Below are 23623 nucleotides of genomic sequence, written 5' to 3'. Positions count from 1 at the left end.
ACCCACTTCTTGGGGGCCCTTTGCTCTCTTTCAGATGCCTATCTGGGATCAGGTACTCACTCCTCGAGGGCCTGCTCTCCCTGGTACAGTGCCTGTATTCAACTACTTCTGCCTGCTGGAATCTTCACCCACACAGCCACCAACTTACGGGTCGATACAGTAAGGCCGCGATAGAAAGAGTGCGGCAGTGCCGGGCGCACCCTCGTTTGCCGCACGCACAGTTCTGATCACATACCGCTCGATACTCTATTTAAATTACTTGCAAATGCAAGCCGCGTCTGCGAAGCGTTAGGGGAAGCGTTAGGCCCGCGCAACCGATTTTACTGTATAGGCGCTTAATACAGCGCCTATACAGTATCCTGGGTGCGCTGGTACCTGTCATTTCAAATGACATTTGAAATGACAGGCGCCAGGAAGTGGATCCCAACTTTAACCCATGAAAACCTAATATCCCCTCCTCCCGAAGCAGCTCGACATGTGCCAACTTACCTTTTGTTGTTTTTCAGCCCTTTCAGCCTTCTCTGCCGTCCTCTCTGCCGTCCTCCGGAGGGGGGGCAGCCGGCGGCGAAAGCAGCTTGCAGTGGTGTTCCCCCCCCCCCCGTCCCCCCCCGGTCCCGGTTCTCCTGGCTCTCGATGATGTTCTAGCAGGTACTCCAGCTCGACTTCTGACTGACAGCTACCCCCTCCTCCCCCCCCCAAGACTGCTGAGTTACGGCCTTGAAACCGAAGCGAAGCGTACTTTCCTGGGCTTGAGCGCCGTCACGCCCGCCCGTCCCTGTGCTTTCATTGGCATGAGCGCCCAAATTGATGGGCGCTCATGCCAATGAAAGCACAGGGACGGCCGTGATGTGACAGACTGCGGGTTCCTTCCGTATCCCAGGCCGGTGCCAGCCAAAGAAAGGGAAAGGAGACCACGGCCCACAACTGGACCCCAGATAGGCGGCAGCAGGAAATAAAAGGAGACAGCGGGTGGCTTCCAGCGCTCACATCACCAGCGGCCAAGAAATTAAAAGAAGAGCGCGGTTGCAGCCAAGGGGACGTCACAGCCGTCCCTGTGCTTTCATTGGCATGAGCGCCCGTCTATTTGGGCGTTCATGCCAATGAGGGGGGGGGGGGGGGCGTGGGTCGCTGTCAGCCAGAAGTCAAGCTGGAGTACCTGCGGGAACATCGTCGAGAGCCAGGAAAACCGGGACCTGCGCGCGGGGTGGGGACCGCTGCAAGCCGCTTTCGCCGTCCCTGTACTTTCATTGGCTTGAGCGCCCGTCAATTTGAGCTTCCAAGGCCGTGACTCAGCAGTCTTTTTTTGGGGGGAGTAGCTGTCAGCCAGAAGTCGAGCTGGAGTACCTGCGGGAACATCGTCGAGAGCCAGGAGAACCGGGACCTGCGCGGGGGGGGGGGGCCGCGCCACGCCGCGCCGCTGGCTGCCCCCTCCGGAGGACAGCAGAGAAGGTTGAAAGGGCTGAAAGCAACAAAAAGTAAGTTGATAACATGTCGAGTAGCTTCAGGAGGAGGGGATTTTAGGTTTTTAGGTTTCTTTTTGTGGGAAAGTTTGCTGTCTACCCTTACCCCTGCCTCTAATGCAGGGGTAAGGGTAGGCGGTAAATGAGCAGGTTAAACGCGCGGAAAAACGGCAGGGTAAAATAGCGATAGTCAGGGCACGCGTTACTGTATGGGAGGGAATAGCTAATTCGATGGTTTACATCTAATATACATGCCGCGTGCGGAAGGGGTTACCCGGTGATTTAAAGAGGCAGTGAGGATGGGTTAAAGGGGGATAGTGTATCGCAGGAAGGGCTAACGCGGCCGGAAAGTGAGTAGAAAGTGAGTTAGGAGCGGGGTAACCGCAGCCGCACTTTACTGTATCGGGCTGTTAGTGAGTAATCTAACTTCTCAGTCTGTCTCATCTACAGCTCTGCTGCGCTGGGAACCTACTCCTGGATTTCCCTATACCATCTCGGTGAGACAGGTTTCCTCTGCCGAGGGTCCATGGACTGCTACCTCTGGATCACCTCACTACTGCCACCTCTGGTGGTATACATCAGCTGTATAATAAAAGACAAAACTTTGTGTTTGTGCATCTCGAGTCTAGCCTAGTACTATGGCTCCTCTCCGTGGGCGTGGTCATCCCCACAGTACCCAAGAATCCACTCAAACACCTCAAAGCCATAACAGCTAAGCCTTCGGATGGCAGTTTGAGCTAGCCTCATGCAGAGGGCCTGTCTGTGTTGGGTCCAGGATTCGGCTGCCGTGGCCGATACAGGCGACAGTGGGGCTCTGCAGTCTGCCCGCCTAGAAGCAGGCATCGCTTATGTTGCAGATGCTTTGTATGATCTGGTGAGGACCTCGGCGAGAGGTATGGTGTCCTTGGTGTCAGCTCGGCGTCTTCTCTGGCTACGAAATTGGGCAGTGGATTTGTCCTCCAAGTCCCAGCTTTGTAATCTACCCTTTAAGGGCTAGCTCCGGTTTGGGGAGGATCTGGATCAGCTGGTAAAGCTGGTTGCCGAATCCAAGGGCAATCGGTTGCTGGAAGATAAAAGATCTTCTAAGAAAGTCTTCCCTCCTCGAGCTAGGTTTCGGGACTCTCGCCGCTTCAGAGTGGGTAGATACTCTGCACCTCCTGCTTCTAAACGTGCTTCAGGGCGCCAGCAGTCCTTTCGAGGGGGTCGCCGCCCCAGAAGAGATTCAGGACATCTTGGGGCAGGAAGTAATAAAAAAAAACCCCAATGAAGCCACGACCACCCATTCCGTCTTCGAAGCTGACGGAGGCAGATTATCCAACTTTTACACGGAATGGGCAAGAATTACATCAGACCGCTAGGTCTTAGAAGTGATCAAAGACGGGTATAAACTGGAGTTCTCGTGCCCGGTCCAGGAGGTTTTTGTGGAGTCCCGAGTGGCCTCATGTGTCAAGCGAGAGGCGGTCCGGGTGACTCTACAACGACTTCTCGAGCTCAAAGCTATTGTCCCAGTTCCGGAGGCTCAACAGGGATGAGGTCGGTACTCCGTGTACTTTGTGGTCCCCAAGAAGGAGGGCATGTTTCGGCCCATCCTTGATCTGCAGAAGGTGAACCATTGCCTTCGGGTTCCTTGCTTTCGTATGGAAACCCTGAGGACAGTGATGGCCGCAGTTCGAAAAGGGGAGTTTCTCACTTGTCTGGACCTCACAGAGGCATATTTACACATTCCGATACGGCTGAATCACCAGAGGTTTCTGCGTTTCAAGGTCTTGGGATGACACTTCCAATTTCGAGCCCTCCCATTTGGTCTTGCAACAGCTCCTCGCACATTCACCAAGGTGATGGTGGTTGTGGCAGCCTTCCTTCGTCAGGAGGGGATTTTGGTCCACCCGTACCTGGACGACTGGTTGATTCGCGCAAAGTCTCGGGAGGACTGCAAGAGATCGGTGCACATGGTGATGTTCACATTGCAATCCCTAGGTTGGGTAATCAATGTGCAGAAGAGTCACTTGGAACCCACTCAGAAGTTGATTTATCTCGGAGCACAATTTGATACCTTGCTGGGCAAAGTGTTCCTAGCGGTGGACCGAATAGGGAAGTTGCAGGAACAAATTCATTCCCTTCTTCAAAGGAACAGTCCCACAGTGTGGCATCATCTTCAGGTCCTGGGCTCCATGGCTTCAACCTTGGACTTGGTTCTTGGGCGTTCGCTCACTTAAGACCTTTACAGCGTGTGTTTTTGTCTCGCTGGAGCCCGGTGTTGGTGCAATTCCATCTACCAATGCCTCTACTTCCAGAATCCAGAGCCAGTTTGTCATGGTGGCTGTCACTGGACAATCTGGAACAAGGGGTGAATTTGGACACTCTGAACTGGCTGATAATCTCCACCGATGCCAGCCTCTCAGGTTGGGGGGCGGTGTGTGCAAACAGGTTCGCCCAAGGGCTCTAGTCGGCGATGGAAAGATCCTGGTCCATAAACCGGCTCAAGACCAGGGCTGTACATCTGGCCCTGCGGGCATTTCTTCCCTGGATCCAGGGCAGAATGGTGCGAGTCTTCTCGGACAATGCGACAACGGTGGTATACATCAACGGGCAAGGTGAGACTCGAAGTCCCACCATAGCACTGGAGGCACATCTTCTGTTCACCTGGAAGGAGCGCCATCTCGAGGGCATTGCCGCATCCCATGTTATGGGAGTAGAGAATGTGCAAGCCGATTATCTCAGCCGTCAGCAACTGGACTCAGGGGAATGGGAACTATCTCTCGAGGCATGGAATCTCATTTGCGCCAGATGGGGAACTCCTCAGCTGGATCTGATGGTAATGCAGGCGAACGCAAAAACAGTTTGTTTTTTCAGCCATCGCTGAGAACAAGGCTTGGTGGACATAGACGCTCTCGTGTGTCCTTGGCCCACAGGGATTCTTCTGTATGCCTTCCCGCCCTGGCCCCTCATAGGTCGGCTTCTCCATCGCATAGAGCAGTACCCAGGAATGGTGATTCTGGTGGTGCCGGAGTGGCCATGTCGTCCATGGTTCGCGGATCTGGTACGCTTGGCTCTAGAGGGTCCACTTCAGCTGGCTCATCTAACGCATCTGCTCCGTCAGGGGCCCATATTTTCGGATCAGGAGGATCGCTTCTCTCTCGCGGCTTGGCTTTTGAGAGGCAACGTTTACACTTGAGGGGTTATTCAGAACAAGTCATTTCCACCCTCCTACAGGCGAGACGTCCAGCCACCTCTATGGCCTATGTGAGAGTTTGGAAGCTTTTTGAGACGTGGTGTCATCAGCGTTCCTGTGACCCTTTAGCGGTGCATGTTCCTTGGGTGCTTGACTTTCTGCAACAGGACCTCACTAAGGGCTTGGCGTTCAATTCCCTTCATGTACACGTTGCAGCTCTAGGTGCCTTGTGAGGAAACTTTGGTGGCTGTTCGCTGGCAGCGCATCTGGATATTGCTCTGTTTCTTAAGGGGGTCAAACATTTGCGCCCTCCCATCCATTCGGTGTGTCCGGATTGGAGTTTGAATTTAGTCCTGCGAATTCTATGTGGCGCTCCTTTTGAGCCTCTTTGTGGTGTTTCCCTGAAAGATCTGACTTTGAAAACGGTGTTTTTGGTGGCCTTTTGCTCGGCCCATTGGATCTCAGAGTTGCAGGCGCAGTCTTGTCTGGATCCTTTTCTTCGGATTTACGACGATCGGGTATCGTTATGTACGGTTCCATCCTTTGTCCCTAAGGTGGTTTCAGCCTTTCACGTCAATCAAACTGTGGAGCTTCCGGGGTTCCCTAACTGGTCCCGGGAGTCTTCTCAGAACAGAGACCTTCATCTTTTGGATATGCGGCGTGCCTTATTGCATTATCTGGAGGTTACCAATGACTTCAGACGTTCTGATCATTTGTTCGTTCTCTTTGGTGGCCCAAAGAAGGGGGACAAAGCGTCAAAGGCGACCATATCTCGGTGGATTAAGGAAGCCATTTGCGTGGCATATATAGCCCGAGAGTGTCAGGTGCCTTTGGGTCTCAGAGCTCATTCCACTAGGGCTCAGGCTACCTCCTGGGCAGAGTGTCAGTTACTGTCGCCTCAGGAGATCTGTAGGACGGCGGTGTGGTCATCTATTCACACTTTTACGAAACATTACCGATTGGACGTTAAGGCTTTTGATGAACCGTCCTTCGGGGAGAGTGTGCTTCATGCGGGTCTTTCGGGTTCCCACCCAGTGTAGGGTGGCTTGGGTACATCCCACTTTTCTGGACTGATCTGGGTATGTTCAGGAAATGAAAATTGGTTCTTACTTGCTAATTTTCGTTCCTGTAATACCACAGATCAGTCCAGAGGCCCACCCCTTTCTTCAGATACTGAAAGACTGTCTTGGTCAGAACCTGCTTAAGTTTTTTTATTGTTGAAGTTCCTTTTTTGCAGACAAAATTGATGGAGCAGTTTTTAGCAGTTGTTCAGTCTGGTTTTTGCCAGCGATGAAGTGGTAGTCCGGAAATTTGGTTGGGTGCTACCCTTCGTTATTTAGTTCTGTTAGCATGGACTTGGGTACAGGTCAATACTGCGTGACTGCAGGTGGCACTCTCATTATGTAGCAGTACCCAAAGTTCTAATTGTTCTCTGACTCCACCTGCTGGTAGGAGTACACAACCCACTTTTCTGGACTGATCTGTGGTATTACAGGAACGAAAATTAGCAGGTAAGAACCAATTTTCATTTCTCAGGCTTGCTTGGATGCCGCGTGGTAGGCTATGGCAGTGATTTCGTGCTTTTCTATGCATAAATCTGCTGCGAAACAGTGTCTGACATCGGTTTGCGCTTGGGCGCTCAGGTGGGCGCCTACCTGGACTGCGTATTGGGCGCCTATCTTTTTGGGCATCCGTAGTGTGCGCTTATTGGACAGACCTTGTTTTTGAATGTCCTGTCCACACTTGCTAGTGCGCCTGCGCAGCTGGGCACATAATTGTTAAAATGCTTTTGGAGCGTGCTGTTAGCGGGTGTTTATTTATTTTATTTTATTTATTTAAAAAATTTCTATACCGTCGTTTAGTGATGTACCATCACAACGGTTTACAAATAGGCACATAAATAAATTCGAGATGGATTGTACTTTAACCAGGGGGTGCCGCAGTTGTTCAGATACATGATTCAATATTATAAGCTATATGTAAAGTGTATTAAAATTCCCTTTATGGGCTAACCTTAGATGCGGTATACTGTAATTCTTTAACTTAATACTTAAGTGTGATAAAATAAAAATAAAAACACACATATGTAATCAGGTGACTTTTGCTTGTGCGTATAAGTCCCTTGTGCTGCTGCCATATTCAGGCATCTTAGCTTGGCATTTCCCTTAACTTGTATCAGCACTGCTTGGAGGCTCAGGGAGAGTTATATCTGGCTACTTTTACTGAGCCCACCCTTCCCAGCATGATGCGGAAATGGGACAGGAGGGGGAACCGTCAGAGGTTTCACCTGGCTTTGGGGCTCCCCTAACTGTTTCATCAGTGGGGGAAGGCTTCTCAGTTGCGCAGGTCTGAAGCCTCCTGGTTTTAGTATGGACCGCGGCGGCGTTAGTGTGCTTTTCTATGTGCAAGTCTGCTGCAAAACAGCTTGGCAGGTAGAGCAGTCTTTTGGCTAGGTCCTGCTCGCAGGTTTTGCTCAGTCGCCGCATGGTAGGCCTAAGAGATCAGGATCGCAAACTGTGGATCCCCGCATGCCGTCGGAATATGTCTACATCTGCTGAGGGTCACGCTGATAGGGACCCAGAATGCACGGATGATGAAGGGAAGAGCATTCTGGATGCTTTTCAATATTGATCTTGAATGGGGCGCCTCAAAAGTTAATTTATGTTAATTTTAAAGGGGCATGAGCCTTTGTAGCGCTGTACCCCCCTGGATCCAGCAAAGAGAGAGCAGTTGCACTTCTGAAAGTGTGCCATCACCAAGTGGACAACTATCCCTGTGGAAGGGGGAGTGGCTTGAAGAAGGCACAGGATAGGATAATTGAGGCTATCCTTAAGCACAGTGGTTCTCAACCCTGTCCTGGGGACCCCCCCAGCCAGTCGGGTTTTCATGATATCCACAATGAATATGCATGAGAGAAAATTTGCATGTTATGGAGGCAGTGTATGCAAATTTTTCTCATGCATATTCATTGTGGATATCATGAAAACCTGACTGGCTGGGGGGGTCCCCGGGACAGGGTTGAGAACCACTGCTTAAGCAGGCTTTGAGGCGGTGGCAATGAATTGCAGATGGCCTCTTGCTGCTCCCTGGTGATCACTCTTGCTTGCTCCTGTTTCAGGAGGTGATGAGTCTGGTTTGAATTTCAGGGCAGTGCCCTAGGGCCACACCACCCTGGATGTGACTATCTCATCTGAACTTGGAAGCTAAGCAGGGTTGAGTGTCAGCTATGGCTGATAAATTGGTGCCGATACAATTTCAAAGTCTAATCTTACTGGCCTTTTAAAGGATCACTGTGGTTTGGGAGTGAGTTGGAAAAAATGGCCAATAAGTGAGGTGAGCCCCAGGTTCCTCAGTTACCAGAGGCTTAAAAGCTGGCATTGTGCTCATTTGGCATGATAGGTTGTGCTAGGGGTTTCAAATGTTTTTGACCTTACAGAGGAGCGGTTTCTCAGAGGGCTCGACCTTTGGGTAGGTCTCAGTCTTTTATCCCAGGCAGCCCAGATGAGGTGCGGGCTCAATTGGTGGTGCCCCTCAGCCCCTCAGTGAGGTTGTACTGACCCACTTCAAGGAACAGGAGATAAGGGGCCACCTGTCTCTCCTTTTTATCGGAGGTGAGTCGAGTTCACATCAGACCAGTCAGCTTTGGAGGTGATAAGAGATGGCTATGCTCTGCAGTTTCTCAGTGTTCCTTGTAATGTTTTCATGATGTCTCCCCGCAGCTCTCTGCAAAAGAGACAAGACAGTGGAGTGTACATTGTCAAGATTCTTCAGTCTGCGGACTGTAATCCTAGAACCCATGTCAGAAGAAAATACGGCTGATATTCCAATTATTTTACTGTACCCAAGAATGAGAGTACCTTTCACTCCATCCTCAAGGGATCCTCAAGGGAATCATCTGGCTTTGCAAATGACTCGTTCCTGCATGGAAACATAAGAACATGCCATACTGGGTCAGACTAAGGGTCCATCAATCCCAGCAACCTGTTTCCAACAGTGGCCAATCCAGGCTATAAGTACCTGGCAAGTACCCAAAAACTAAGTTTATCCCATGCTTGCTGATAATGGCAGTATAGTCGGGGGAGTTTCTTAAGTCTCTGGATGGTCAAAGGCATATCTACATATTCCCATCCAGCTGGAGCATCAACTGTTTTCTGCGTTTCGCTGTTTTGGAATGACATTATCAGTTTTTTGAGCGCTACCCTTTGGTTTGGCTACCGTGCCCAAAACCTTCGCTATGGTCATAGTGGTTGTTGCAGCAGTGTTGAGAAAGGATGGCATTCAGGTCCACCCATACTTAGATAATTGTGTAATTTGGGCCAAGAGCCATGAAACAGAGTCTTCAGGCCTCGTGGATGGTGATCTCCTTGCTACAGGAACTAGGATGGGTGGTGCACTTCACCAAGAGCAATCTGGAGCCATCCCAGACACTGGAGTATCTTAGTGTTAATTTTCAACACAAAGAAAGACAGGATGCTCCTGCCGGAGGTCCGCATTCAGAATCTAATGGCATAGGAGTGACTATTGACAGAATATGCCCAGCAATGTGGTCTTGGCCACAGGTGTGCAGGTTAATGGCAACAACCCTAGAGGTGGTTCCATGGACAAGATTGCGTATTCGTGCTTTTCAGTGCACATTGCTTGCACGTTGGAGTCCACAGTCTCAGGATTACTCGGTATGGCTTCAGTAACAGGTGGAGATTAGCATCCAGCTGTAGTGGGGATCTAACGAAGGGCATTCCCCTACGAACACTAGACTGGCTACTACTCATGACGGATGCAAGCCTCCATGGTTGGAGGACTCACCTTCAGGAGATGACAGCACAGGGGCGCTGAAGTACAGAGGAGTATCTCTGGAGCATTAATTGGTTGGAGCCTGTGCCGTTTGGTAGGCATGCTTGCAAATTGTTGACTGCTTGCGAGGTCAAGCTCTCTGAATGATGTTGGACAAATCATCGACGATGGCTTATGTCATCAATAGGGAGGAGCCAAGAGCCAGCAAGTGTTGCAGGAAATAGCCCAACTCATGGAATGAGCGGAAGTACATCTTTAGAAGAGCTCGGCCTCATATATTACAGGAAAAGACAATGTAAGAGCCGACTTTGTCAGCAGACAGAGTCTGGATCCAGGAGAATGGGAATTGTACAACAAAGTGGTCCAGCTCATAGTGAGCCCCGGGACCTCCTGTTTCTAGGCTTGCTGGCGACATCACACAATGCAAAGGTTCCTCACTTCTTCAGTCACAGGAGAGATCTGAAGTTTTCCGCGCATTGATTCCCTCATGCAGGAGCTTCTAAGTGCCTTTTCCCCATGGCCCATGTTGGACAAAATAATTCGGAGGTATGAGAGATACATGGGGTTGGTGCTTTTGGTGGCACCAGATTAGCCCAGGAAGCTGTGGTATGCAAATCTGCAGAGGCTTCTAATGAAATCTCCTCTCTGATTACCGGTCTACAGGGATCTGCTACGACAGGGACCTATTCTTCTTGAAGATCTGACTTGATTTTTTGTCTTATGTTGTGGCCCTTGAGAGGACTCGATTATTGAAGCATGGATGGTCCACTGCTGTGCTTTCCACCTTGCTTCGAGCGTGAAAGTTAGTCCCTTCCCTTGCCTATGTTCACGTTTGGCGAGTGTCTGAGGCTTGGTGAGAGGCATGAGGGGGTTCATCCTCGTTCGGTTAAAATCCTGCTCATTTTGGATTTTTTGCAGGATAGGTTGTTTGAGGGCTTGGCCCTTAATTCTTTGAAGGTACAGGTGGTGGCTCTTGCCTGTTTCTGAGGTCACATGAATGGTGAACCCTTGTTGGCCCATCTGGTTGTAGCCCGGTTCTTGAAAGGGGTGAAGCATCTTCATGCCCCCCCTTGCAATTGCCGGTACCCTTGTGGAATCTTAATCTGGTTCTGTGATCCCACCTTCGACCACTGCATAGCCTCTCCTTGAGGTTACTTACTAGAGGATGGTGTTCTGCGTGTAGAGTTCTGAACTGCGGGCTCTGTCTTGCCGGGAACCTTTTTGCGAATGACTCCAGGTGATCCAGCTGCGAACTGTTCCGTCTTTTTTGCCAAAGGTGATCTCGAATGTCGCTTGAATCAATCAGTTTACCTGCCATCTCTGGACAGGGAGAGAAATGTGGATGAATATCGCCTGTTACAGACCTTGGGTATCATGCAGCATATCATGAAGTTTTGGAGGTTTCTAAACCTCTCAGGAAGATGGACCAGCTGTTTATCTCCATAGTGGGAGTAAACAAAGTAAGCCGGCGTCATGGGCTACGATAGCCCGCTGAATTAAGGAGGTTATCACGGCTGCCTATGTTGATGCTGAGCATCTGTTGCCTAGTCAAGTTAGGGCTCATTCCACCTGGGCTCAGGCTGTATCATAAGCGGAAATTAGATTGTTGTCTCTTGTCAAGTTTTGCCGAGCTGCGATTTAGTGTTCCTTACATACCTTTTCCAGGCATTACTGCAGATGTGCAAGCTTGGGAGGACGCAGCCTTTTCGTGTATGTTGTTGATTGAACCATGGGCAGCCTCCCACATTGTTCGGGAGTAGCTTTGGTACATCCTACTGGTGTGGCTTAACCTGTCTGAATGCTAAGAAAGGAGAAAGTACTACTTACCTGATAATTTGCTTTTCTTTAATGAAGACATGTTAATCCACCTTCCCGCCCTTAGCTGCCGGATGGTTGTGCTATTGTCTTCCTGAGTGGCTGCGTATCTGAGGATTATTGTTACATGACAGATCCAGTCCCTAGATTAGTAATATTATGTTCCTTGTCTAAATTCAATGGGTTTTTTTGTTAACTGAATGTTTGAATGGTTGTCTGTTAATAGTTATGATCATGTATTGTTTAGATGTCCACAGTTGGCTTTTGCAGCATATACTGGTAGGCTGATGTCATTTCAGGGGTATATATACCGTGACATCAGCTTTGCTCCATCTCCATCTGCTGGTAGAGGTGCATAACCCACTGGTGTGTCTTACCTGTCTTCATAAAAGAAAAGGAAATTATCAGGTAAGTAGTATGTTTTGCTTCATTTTCAGGACACTAGGCAATGGGCTTTATCTATTGGGGGTGTTGTGCCCTGGAACAGTTTAACTGATGAGGTATGAGAAATAAAATTTAAACTGTTTCAAAAGACAGTGAAAGCAGCTTTATTTAGAGAAGCATTTATGTAAATTGTTATTTTTAACTATTTAAAGTTTGTCTATTGTGATTTGTCTGCTTTGTTTGTATTGTTACTTTTGTAATCTGCCTTACATTACATAGTTATTATAGGCAGAATGAAGTATTTTAAGTAAATAAATAAATATATTGTAAGCTCTCAAGGGTAGGAAACTAACTACTGTACTTGTCTGTAACTCATCTTGAGTTGGGTTTGTAAAAGGATAGTAATTAAATCCAATATTCAGAGGCTGGCAGTACAAAGATACTTCAGTACTCACAGACTTTGCACCTGCTTGGGAGTTGATTCAAAATCTGTACCATAAATTATTCCAGGCTATTTCAGTTTTAAATTGCTGTGTTGTCTGCCATTTCTGCCCTCCCTTTGGTCTCTGCCTTACCCCTTTGTGTCATAGATACTTTTATCTGCAGAGGGGGAGTGCAATTCTCTCATAAACACACACCCTCATCCCCGTCCCCATTTTAACTGGACAGCTGTTAAAAACCCAGATAAAATCTTTTGAAAATTGCCCTAAAAAATTAGGATGCTAAGGGGATCATTTTAAAAAGCATTTATTCGCTTAAAATTGGGTTTTACATGTGTAAATGCACTTTACCCATGTAAGTGGGCTTTTGAAAATTGCTACAATATATGCCAGTGGTTCTCAACCTTTTTTCTGTCAGGACACACCTGACAGATGGTTCTCACACTGACCCATGATCGTCATGGGGCTAGATGTAAAAGTACAGTTTGCATCCACAGGAACCCCCCTGACCCACAATAATGGATGTAAAGCAGAATTACAACATTCCCCATACAACTCACCCTACCAAAAAGATATTCTGGTTCTGGTGTCATCTCAGTAACAGCAACTCAAACTCCTTCTACTTCCAGGCTCAATAGCCCTACTTATGAAAAGACAGCAGTTTACCACCAATGCATGTCCTCTTGAGAAAACACAACAAATAAGACTGATACAAACGCTTACATGCTAGTAAAATATCTCATCTTGGTAACAGACACAGAACCAACCTAACATACTCCCAGGATCTGTAGTAATGCACATAAACTAATCCGCACACAGTTACACCTATATTATGGAATACACTCAAACAGGAGCAACCCTATCTATGAAAAGGCAACACTACAAATATTAAATCAGGCCCTAAAAACCAATACACCTCCTATTAGGAAAACAGAACAAACCAAGCTGCCATAGATCCCCACACAGAAATAATTGTAAAACTATACTAATAAGCAGAATACATGTTTCAAAACAGCTATGAACAGAATAACATCCAACAATTTAAAACTCATAAAACCTATTTAAAATTCTCCAAACACCAATAAAATATTTTAAAAAAGCAGATACATCACATAATATTAAATAATTAAAATGGCAGTCAATCATGAAAAATAAACTTAAAAAGCCACCTTTACTTACCCCCTCCAGCAGCTCTCCTACTCCTCTTCCATGCAGGCCGTAGCACACACCAGAAGCAGCAGTAGTGGCTAAGTTCTATACTCATGGTCCTCTTCCTTAGGGCCCATGTCTCTCTCACACACACACACCATACCAGTCATGCCCCCCATGACCAGTTTCTGTCTCTCATACACCAATCATTTCCCAAACAGTCTTTGAGACACACACCGGTCACCTTCCTGCACAGTTTCTCTCATGCCATACACACACACAGGCTTCCCACTCCCGTGTTCTACTTACATATATGGGCTTCTCACTCTCATAATCACTTTCTCTGTCTCACACACACACGCACACCATTCTCACTCCCATGCTTGTTCTCTCCATATGCACAGGCTTCTCATTCCCATAATCACTTTCTTTCTCTCTCTTACACACACACACAAACACACACCAGTCACCTGATCTCTTTCATGCATATACACACACACACACACACACACACACAGGCTTCCCACTCAGATATCTTCCCACTCAGGCTTCTCTCTCCCATGCTGTGTCTCACACCCACCCAGGTTTCTCACTCCATACTCACTCTTCACATGCAGAGGCTTCTCATTCCCATAATCACTTTCTTTCTTTCTCTCTCTCACACACACACATACACACCAGTTACCTGATCTCTCTCATGCATACACACACAGGCTTCCCACTCCCATGTTCTCTTTCAGATATGCAGGCTTCTCACTCCCATGCTGTGTCTCACACACCCCCAGGTTTCTCACTCCATACTCACTCTTCACATGCAGAGGCTTCTCATTCCCATAATCACTTTCTTTCTTTCTCTCTCTCACACACACACATACACACCAGTTACCTGATCTCTCTCATGCATACACACACAGGCTTCCCACTCCCATGTTCTCTTTCAGATATGCAGGCTTCTCACTCCCATGCTGTGTCTCACACACCCCCAGGTTTCTCACGCCCATGCTCACTCTCTTCACATGCACAGGCTTCTCATTCCCATAATCACTTTCTCTCTGTTACTTACACACACACACACACACACACCAGTCTCCCTCTCCACATGCACAGGCTTCTCATTCCCTGAATCACATTCTTTCTCTCACATTCACACACACCATTCTATTTCTCTCACACACACCGTCACCTTACCAACCAGTCTCTCTCTCATGCACGCACACACACACAGGCTTCCCACTCCCATGCTCTCTCTCACATAATCAGGCTTTTTACTCCCATGCTTTCTCACATACCCAGATTTCTCACTTCCATGCTTTTTCTCTCTGTCTCTCACACTCACATACACATCAGTCATCTCTCTGAGCAGTCACTTTCATTGTCTCTCACATATACACACACATCAGCTCTCTGACCAGTTTCTCTCAATCACACACATGCTCTCAATCAAATACATTCTCTCACTTACACACAGGCTCTCAAATCACACACACATTTTCTCACTTACACACAGGCTGGCTGGCTGCTTCTCTCTATTTCACTCACCCCCCGCCCCCCCCCCCCCCCCGAGCACAAATGGTAGCTGCAGCAGCCTCCTCTTCCAGCCCCGCAGGCCAAGAAAGAAGAATCCCATCGGCACGGGAGGCTCATGCTGCTGTCTCCTTTCCCGATTACCTTCTGCTTTGATTGCTTGGGGGACGATGCTGCCGCTGCCACTTTTACATGCGGCACGGCCTTTCTCCTTCCCGCGCACCGCTCTGTGTATCACTTCCTGTTCTGGGTCACGGGGGGGGGCAGGCGCGGGAAGAAGAAAAGGCCAGCCGCAGGTGCCACAGCTTCTTCTAGCGCCGCTGCCGTTCCCACTGAGCTTCAACGTGCTGATACCCCGGCAGCAACGGCAGCAGAGAAGGAAGAGCAGCGGGAGAGACCGGGACCACGCGACACACCTGCCGGTGCTTGGCGACACACTGGTGTGTCACGACACACCGGTTGAGAAGCGCTGATATATGCCATTGAATTGTTCATAGGATATTCATGTGCAAGTGCACTTTACATTCTTAAATTGCTTTTTAAAATTGCTAAGATAGCATGTCATATTTATATATGTAATTTATTTTAAAATTACCCTTTTTGGTTCTTCTTCAAAATGTCTCTTTTCAGTTTTACTAACTCTGACAATGTGCCTCTAAAATGATTTGTGCTGGCGATATTAACAGTGAACAGAAATTGCTTTTGGAAATAATAACTTTTATTCCTTTGACTAGGATATAAACTCCCCAGTAACCCTCCACAGCCAGTGGCCCACGCTGTCTCCAGTGTGTATCCCAAAGAGCTGGTCCAGGAAGCCCAGAACCGTCTGTTGGCCTTAGAGCAGCTACAGTACCAGCTTACTACCCAGGTATCATTTCCAAGATCTGAGACTTTGATTTCACTGTAGGTTAATGCTCTTATCTCCAGAGGTAAGCATTTTAACTAGAGTTACACAGAGGTCAATATTCAAAAGGTCTGAATATTTGCCCTTGGTTGCCAGTGAAACTTAGCTGTATAAAAGAGTCAGTGTTATGGAGGTATGGCTGAATTTTAGTAAGTGAGCACAGATATTCGGCACTATCCAACTAAATTTATCCTGGTAAATCTGGCTAGAAAAATACCTGTCCTAAAATTACCCAGATAACTTTAGCAGAGCATATTCAGTGGAACACTTATCTAGTTATATTCCACTGAATATCTGTGTAAAGTTGTCTAGGTAACTTTTCCACTCATTGGCCCCCTGAATTTTTTTGTTTCTTTATTTCAGCCAAAAGCTCTAAGTGATGTACAGATTTCCAAGATTAACAGAAATATAATATAAGCAATAACAATCACACGTTATAATACATCATTTACTAATACATTATCAACTGAAACAAAATAAAATGAAGACAAATTAATAACATTAAAAACAAACCAATTAGATTTAAAATCGCCATTCAAACACATCTTTAAAAAAAAGTATTAACCTTACAGATCTTATAATTCTCAATGGACAAGTATAACAAACCAGCCATATAAGGTGGATGATGTCATCCGATCCACTGAGTCAGCCATCATTCTTTCCTAGACCTGAAACGTTTTGTACATTGTCGGACATGCATGTGAGTTCTCGTGCTTCTCTCTCAGTTGTATTTTGTCCGCCTTACGAACTGTTGATTTCTCTTTCTTTCCTGTCAGTCGTGACTCTGGTAAAAATAAAAAAATAAAAAAAACAAGACGCTACATAGAAGAAAATATTGAGAGGTCAATTGAACATCATCTAATAGTTTCAACAAAATCTTCTTTGGATAGAAAGAGGAAAAGTAATTTTAAATTCTATAACAAATGCTGGCACAAAATGGCTTTAGCGGATCAACATGGCTTATGTCTTGATTGCCTAGGGCTGATTACAACAGTATAACTTGTGGCCCCTGTGCCAGAATGACCCCAAGGGCGCTAGTATATGAGCTTAAAAGCTTATCAGAGTAGAGAAATCCAAACATCATAAAAAATGAAGATGATCCCCATCAATGGACAGTCTGAGTTCAAAAAGATCATGAGGTACTTCATAGGCACAGAATGATGAAGGTGCAAGATCCCCTGTGCGCAGGCACTGTGACAAGGAAATAAAGGCGCTAAGAGAAATATTAATGTTGAGAACTCACAATGAAAAGACATTGGTATCATATAAAAATGGCACAGAGCCAACAACTCCAAAAAGTATCAGCACAGAGACCTTGGGCAGACAAGAAATAAGCCTTCCCTTATGTATCCTATGTATTTGTAACAAAGCCGCTATTTTCATCCTCTTCTCCCCTTTAACCAACCCGCCATACCGGTTTTTTCACCCTTCTAGTACATCTCACCACCCTTACACTTCGCTTTCTCCCAAATGATGTTTATTCAAGTTTTCTCCATACAGTTCAATGTAAGTCAAGACCCCATCACTGCTTTCTCCCAAGTTATGTTTATCCAGGTTTTTCTACCTTGTTTCAATGTAAGACAAGACTATGTCACTGTTGTTGTTTGCTGGTTGTAATGTAAACCGAAGGAATCAGTAAGTTTTTGCTTGGGACATTGACATTGACTTTTTTAAAAGTATTGGGGCAAAGTTAACTATTTGGGAATATTATTTAGTGTGTTTGTGCCTTTAATAGTCAGTCAGTGAATAAAACAAGTTAGACTGTTTGCATTTTTAAATAGTCAATAAGGTAGCAGTAGGTAGGCAGTGAATACACAAGTTAGACTGTTTGTATTTAGTCAGTCAATAAGGTAGCAGTAGGTAGTGTGTTTATTTTTTAAAAGTCTGCCTGACTATTAAAGTGTCCTCCAGACTTTTAAAGAGCTAAGTGTTTTATTTAATAAATAACTGAGTGCATTGTATTGAAAAACAAAAAAAAAACACACAAAAAAAAAACCCCACAAAAAAGTAGCCAGAAGCTAGAAATAAGCTAGGAGCAGTATATACCAAAGTAAAAAAGTTGAATAGTTCAGCTCAGTTACTCACCTTGGAAAGGTGTTGAGGTAGTGTGATTAGGTTTGAATAGGGAACAACATTTGTTAATCAAGGGAGCTGTGAGTCACTCAGGCTGACTAACTAAAGTTAGACTGTTTGTAATTCCCAACCCTCGCCCACCCACCCCAAGCTCATCCCTTAATTTATAGGCAGGTGCCATTTGCACAAAAAAAAAAACCCCATCAACAAAAACTTTATTGAGAATTCGATCAGACCCCAGTAGGCCACTACCAGACATATAGTGAATTCACTAATACATTTAAAGGAACTTAGACACATTCCTACTCCCATAGCAACCTAAAACTTAACTAGGAACTGATCAAAATTGAGATGAAGGCAGCAGTCCAGCAGCAAGAGGGGGGCTTCCCAGTCTTTTGCATTGAGTGTCACATGTATGATTTTTTACCCACCGGTGAGAAGTTGTACATGTGCATGCGATGCAAAGAGCTCCTGGCTCTCAGAGAACGAGTCCGATCTCTGGAGGCTAGAGTGGCAGACCTGGAGGAGCTGAGGGAGACAGAGAGGTATATAGATGAGACCTTCAGGGACATAGTAGTCCAGTCCCAACTTCAGACTGGCAGCCCTGGTGCTGCCTTGGAGGAAGAAGGTCTTATAATGGGAGAGCACCAACCAGATGTAGCAGGAAAGGATCCTGTAGCAAGGACCTGCTCTCTAGGTGATGCATTGTCCTTTCGCACTGAGGATATCTCCCCAAGGCCTACTGCCCAGGAGGGAAGGGTTAGGTCGGCCGTCATAGTTGGTGATTCGATTATTAGGAATGTAGATAGCTGGGTGGCGGGTGGGCGTGAGGATCGCCTGGTAACATTGCCTACCTGGTGCGAAGGTGGCGGACCTCACGCGTCACCTAGATAGGATTTAAGACAGTGCTGGGGAGGAGCCGGCTGTCGTGGTACACGTGGGCACCAACGACATAGGAAAATGTGGGAGGGAGGTTCTGGAAGCCAAATTTAGGCTCTTAGGTAGAAAGCTTAAATCCAGAACCTCCAGGGTAGCATTCTCTGAAATGCTCCCTGTTCCACGCGCAGGTCACCAGAGGCAGGCAGAGCTCCGGAGTCTCAATGCGTGGATGAGACGATGGTGCAAGGAAGAGGGATTCAGTTTTGTTAGGAACTGGGGAACCTTTTGGGGAAGGGGGAGTCTCTTCCGAAGGGATGGGCTCCACCTTAACCAGGGTGGAACCAGACTGCTGGCGCTAACCTTTAAAAGGAGATAGAGCAGCTTTTAAACTAGAACAAAGGGGAAAGCCGACAGTCGCTCAGCAGCGCATGGTTCGGAGAGATGTATCTTTAAAGGATACTAATGATGCATTAGAATTAGGGCATCCCGACAGTGAGGTTCCAATAATTAGAAAAGTAGTCCAAGTGCCTGTAACTAAAAACTCACCTGAGCTAAAAAATTCTAACTTATCCCTATCAATTAAAAAGCAGAATGAAAATACAAACAAAAAACAAACTTTGAAATGTTTGTATGCTAATGCCAGAAGTCTAAGAAGTAAGATGGGAGAATTAGAATGTATAGCAGTAAATGATGACATAGACTTAATTGGCATCTCAGAGACATGGTGGAAAGAGGATAACCAATGGGACAGTGCTATACCGGGGGTACAAATTATATCGCAATGACAGAGAGAAGCAGTCGGGAGGAGGTTGTGGCGCTTTATGTCCGGGATGGCATAGAGTCCAACAGGATAAACATCCTGCATGAGACTAAATACAAAATTGAATCTTTATGGGTAGAAATCCCTTGTGTATCAGGGAAGACTACAGTGATAGGGGTATACTACCGTCCACCTGGTCAAGATGGTGAGATGGACAGTGAAATGCTAAGAGAAATTAGGGAAGCTAACCAAATTGGTAGTGCAGTAATAATGGGAGACTTCAATTACCCCAATATAGACTGGGTAAATGTATCATCGGGTCACGCTAGAGAGATAACGTTCCTGGATGGAATAAATGATAGCTTTATGGAGCAATTGGTTCAGGAACCGACGAGGAGAGGGAGCAATTTTAGATCTAATTCTCAGTGGAGCACAGGACTTGGTGAGAGAGGTAACGGGTGGTGGGGCCGCTTGGCAATAGTGATCATAATATGATCAAATTTGATTTAATGACTGGAAAAGGAACAGTGTGCAAATCCAAGGCTCTCGTGCTAAACTTTCAAAAGGGAAACTTGATTAAAATGAGAAAAATTGTTAGAAAAAAACTGAAAGGAGCAGCTACAAAAGTAAAAAATGTCCAAGAGGCGTGGTCATTGTTAAAAAATACCATTCTAGAAGCACAGTCCAGATGTATTCCACACATTAAGAAAGGTGGAAAGAAGGCAAAACGATTACCGGCATGGTTAAAAGGGGAGGTGAAAGAAGCTATTTTAGCCAAAGATCTTCATTCAAAAATTGGAAGAAGGATCCAACAGAAGAAAATAGGATAAAGCATAAACATTGGCAAGTTAAATGTAAGACATTGATAAGACAGGCTAAGAGAGAATTTGAAAAGAAGTTGGCTGTAGAGGCAAAACTCACAGTAAAACCTTTTTTAAATATATCCGAAGCAGAAAGCCTGTGAGGGAGTCAGTTGGACCTTTAGATGATCGAGGGGTTAAAGGGGGCACTTAGAGAAGATAAGGCCATCGCGGAAAAGATTAAATGATTTCTTTGCTTCGGTGTTTACTGAAGAGGATGTTGGGGAGGTACCCGTAATGGAGAAGGTTTTCATGGGTAATGATTCAGAATGGACTGAATCAAATCACGGTTGAACCTAGAAGATGTGGTAGGCCTGATGACAAACTGAAGAGTAGTAAATCACCTGGACCGGATGGTATACACCCCAGAGTTCTGAAGGAACTAAAAAATGAAATTTTCAGACCTATTAGTAAAAATTTGTAACTTATCATTAAAATCATCCATTGTACCTGAAGACTGGAGGATAGCAAATGTAACCCCAATATTTAAAAAGGGCTCCAGGGGCGATCTGGGAAACTACAGACTGGTTTAGCCTGACTTCAGTGCCAGGAAAAATAGTGGAAAGTGTTCTAAACATCAAAATCACAGAACATATAGAAAGACATGGTTTAATGGAACAAAGTCAGCATGGCTTTACCAGGGCAAGTCTTGCCTCACAAATCTGCTTCACTTTTTTGAAGGAGTTAATAAACATGTGGATAAAGGTGAACCGGTAGATATAGTATACTTGGATTTTCAGAAGGCGTTTGACAAAGTTCCTCATGAGAGGCTTCTAGGAAAAGTAAAAAGTCATGGGATAGGTGGCGATGTCCTTTCATGGATTGCAAACTGGCTAAAAGACAGGAAACAGAGAGTAGGATTAAATGGTCAATTTTCTCAGTGGAAGGGAGTGACAGTGGAGTGCCTCATGGATCTGTATTGGGACCCTTACTGTTCAATATATTTATAAATGATCTGGAAAGAAATACGACGAGTGAGATAATCAAATTTGCAGATGACACAAATTGTGCAGAGTAGTTAAATCACAAGCAGATTGTGATGAAATTGCAGGAAGACTTGTGAGACTGGAAAATTGGGCATCCAAATGGCAGATGAAATTTAATGTGGATAAGTGCAAGGTGATGCATATAGGGAAAAATAACCCATGCTATAATTACACGATGTTGGGTTCCATATTAGGTGCTACAACCCCGAGAAGAGATCTAGGTGTCCATAGTGGATAACACATTGAAATCGTCGGTTCAGTGTGCTGCGGCAGTCAAAAAAGCAAACAGAATGTTGGGAATTATTAGAAAAGGAATGATGAATAAAACGGAAAATGTCATAATGCCTCTGTATCGCTCCATGGTGAGACCGCACCTTGAATACTGTGTACAATTTCTGGTCGCCGCATCTCAAAAAAGATATAATTGCGATGGAGAAGGTACAGAAAGGGCTACCAAAAATGATAAGGGGAATGGAACAACTCCCCTATGAGGAAAGACTAAAGAGGTTAGGACTTTTTCAGCTTGGAGAAGAGACGACTGAGGGGGGATATGATAGAGGTGTTTAAAATCATGAGAGGTCTAGAACGGGTAGATGTGAATCGGTTATTTACTCTTCGGATAGTAGAAGGACTAGGATACACTCCATGAAGTTAGCATGGGGCACATTTAAAACTAATCGGAGAAAGTTCTTTTTTACTCAACGCACAATTAAACTCTGGAATTTGTTGCCAGAGAATGTGGTTCGTGCAGTTAGTATAGCTGTGTTTAAAAAAGGATTGGATAAGTTCTTGGAGGAGAAGTCCATTACCTGCTATTAAGTTCACTTAGAGAATAGCCACTGCCATTAGCAATGGTTACATGGAATAGACTTAGTTTTTGGGTACTTGCCAGGTTCTTATGGCCTGGATTGGCCACTGTCGGAAACAGGATGCTGGGCTTGATGGACCCTTGGTCTGACCCAGTATGGCATTTTCTTATGTTCTTATGTTCTTATGATAATTAATTCTGTTAATTGAACCTCGGTATATAAAAGTTATAAATAAATAAATAAATAAGAAATGGCATAGTCATCGGCGCTGATGAAAAATGGTACAAAGACTTCTATGCAGACGCAAATAGTGCCAAGTCACTAGACCTGAGAAAGGACAGCACCAAAGAAATTCAATAAAACAAAAATGCATAGACACGCCACAGAATAGTCTGCTTCTTGACGTGCCATGTCATCACACTCATATTGCAGCCAGAAGGACTACCTTTGAGCGAAAAGGAATAAAAACTTCAGTTTCCGTTACTACCAAACTGTCATATATTCGTCCAGAAACTCTGGATAGATTTTGTTAAAACTTATGTGAAAGAATTACCCAAAAATGAACAAAACATTCCAAAAATCCCATTTTTGCAGCACTTAATGCATTATGTCCCAATATCCTATTAAGAGGACAGCTTCTTAAAATATTTTGGACAGAATGTGTTAAGAGAAGAGCTATAATTTAAGTTCCTGCATCTTGTTTTGTGAAAACCAAGGACAAGCCATTAGAAGAAGGCATTCAGTAGTCTTCAGAAGAAAGGATGACATCATGGTCACCATCATATGTACCTTCGAATTTAGAGGATTCTCAAGATTCCTATAACTATTTATATTATATATCCAGAAGCCATTCACCTGATCCTCTATCGTATCTATCTCCAGAGCCGAATAGAACATCAGCATCACCAGAGGATACTCCCTATCCAAGATGTCTGAAGCTATACCCTTCCTTCATAAGATAGAGAGAATGTTACCGAATTAAAAGGGGTTCTTCAGAACATACAACCACTAAAACAGTTTAAGGCTGTTCCTATGCATCAAGCCCTTTTGGATGTGCAGAAAAAATTATGGAAAACACCCTATTCTATAAACACTAGTAGCAAAAAACATGGATATCAAATATAGAATACAAAAATATCCAGGATACTGTTGCGTTCAGCAGTCCACGAATATCTGCACGAACCACTGCCCTTACCTCAGGTGCCAGGAAAGCCACGTGACTCCTCGGTGTGGCAAAACGCTGTCAACACATCACTCGATGCCATGAGGTGGGATACTGCTGACACAACGCGCAAGTGCCTCTCCCTAGGTGTGTATGTGCACGATCTCTGCAGCTTTAAAGGGACTATGATGGGAAAGTCCCCATGGCCACTACTGATGAAGTCAACACCCCTAGTCAATTTTTACCATTGTTGCATGTGCTGGACCAAGCTAGATGCTTAGTCTACCTTAAATACCATAGAGGGAGAAAAGCTCTGGGCGGGGACCCTGCTGGGGCAGGGAGAGGCCTTGAGGGCAGGATCAGCTGGGGAGCATAAGAGATTAAGCTCAGCTGGTTCAGGAAGCCCCTATGTCTCCAGGAGAAAAAACTCCTGTAAGTCTATCTAACTCAAAGCC

General features: G+C 45.7%; 1 protein-coding gene and 1 long non-coding RNA gene across 2 annotated transcripts in view; one reads left to right on the top strand and one right to left on the bottom strand.

Moving 5' to 3' along the window:
* LOC115090217 (coiled-coil domain-containing protein 57-like) overlaps nt 1-23623 on the top strand; it is a 166928-nt gene that overhangs the window by 85357 nt on the left and 57948 nt on the right. The window contains exon 5 of the mRNA XM_029599029.1: nt 15470-15603. Coding sequence (XP_029454889.1) covers nt 15470-15603 — 134 coding nt within the window. The remainder of the gene's footprint in view (nt 1-15469; nt 15604-23623) is intronic.
* LOC115090218 overlaps nt 16175-23623 on the bottom strand; it is a 33588-nt gene continuing 26139 nt past the window's right edge. Inside the window, exon 3 of the long non-coding RNA XR_003856345.1 lies at nt 16175-16423. This is a non-coding gene — a long non-coding RNA (uncharacterized LOC115090218). The remainder of the gene's footprint in view (nt 16424-23623) is intronic.

The sequence above is a fragment of the Rhinatrema bivittatum genome, chromosome 4, assembly GCF_901001135.1.
Source record: "Rhinatrema bivittatum chromosome 4, aRhiBiv1.1, whole genome shotgun sequence".
NCBI classification, from domain to species: domain Eukaryota; kingdom Metazoa; phylum Chordata; class Amphibia; order Gymnophiona; family Rhinatrematidae; genus Rhinatrema; species Rhinatrema bivittatum.
Note: the sequence above shows the minus strand (reverse complement) of the source record. Positions and strands in the feature narration are given on the sequence as shown.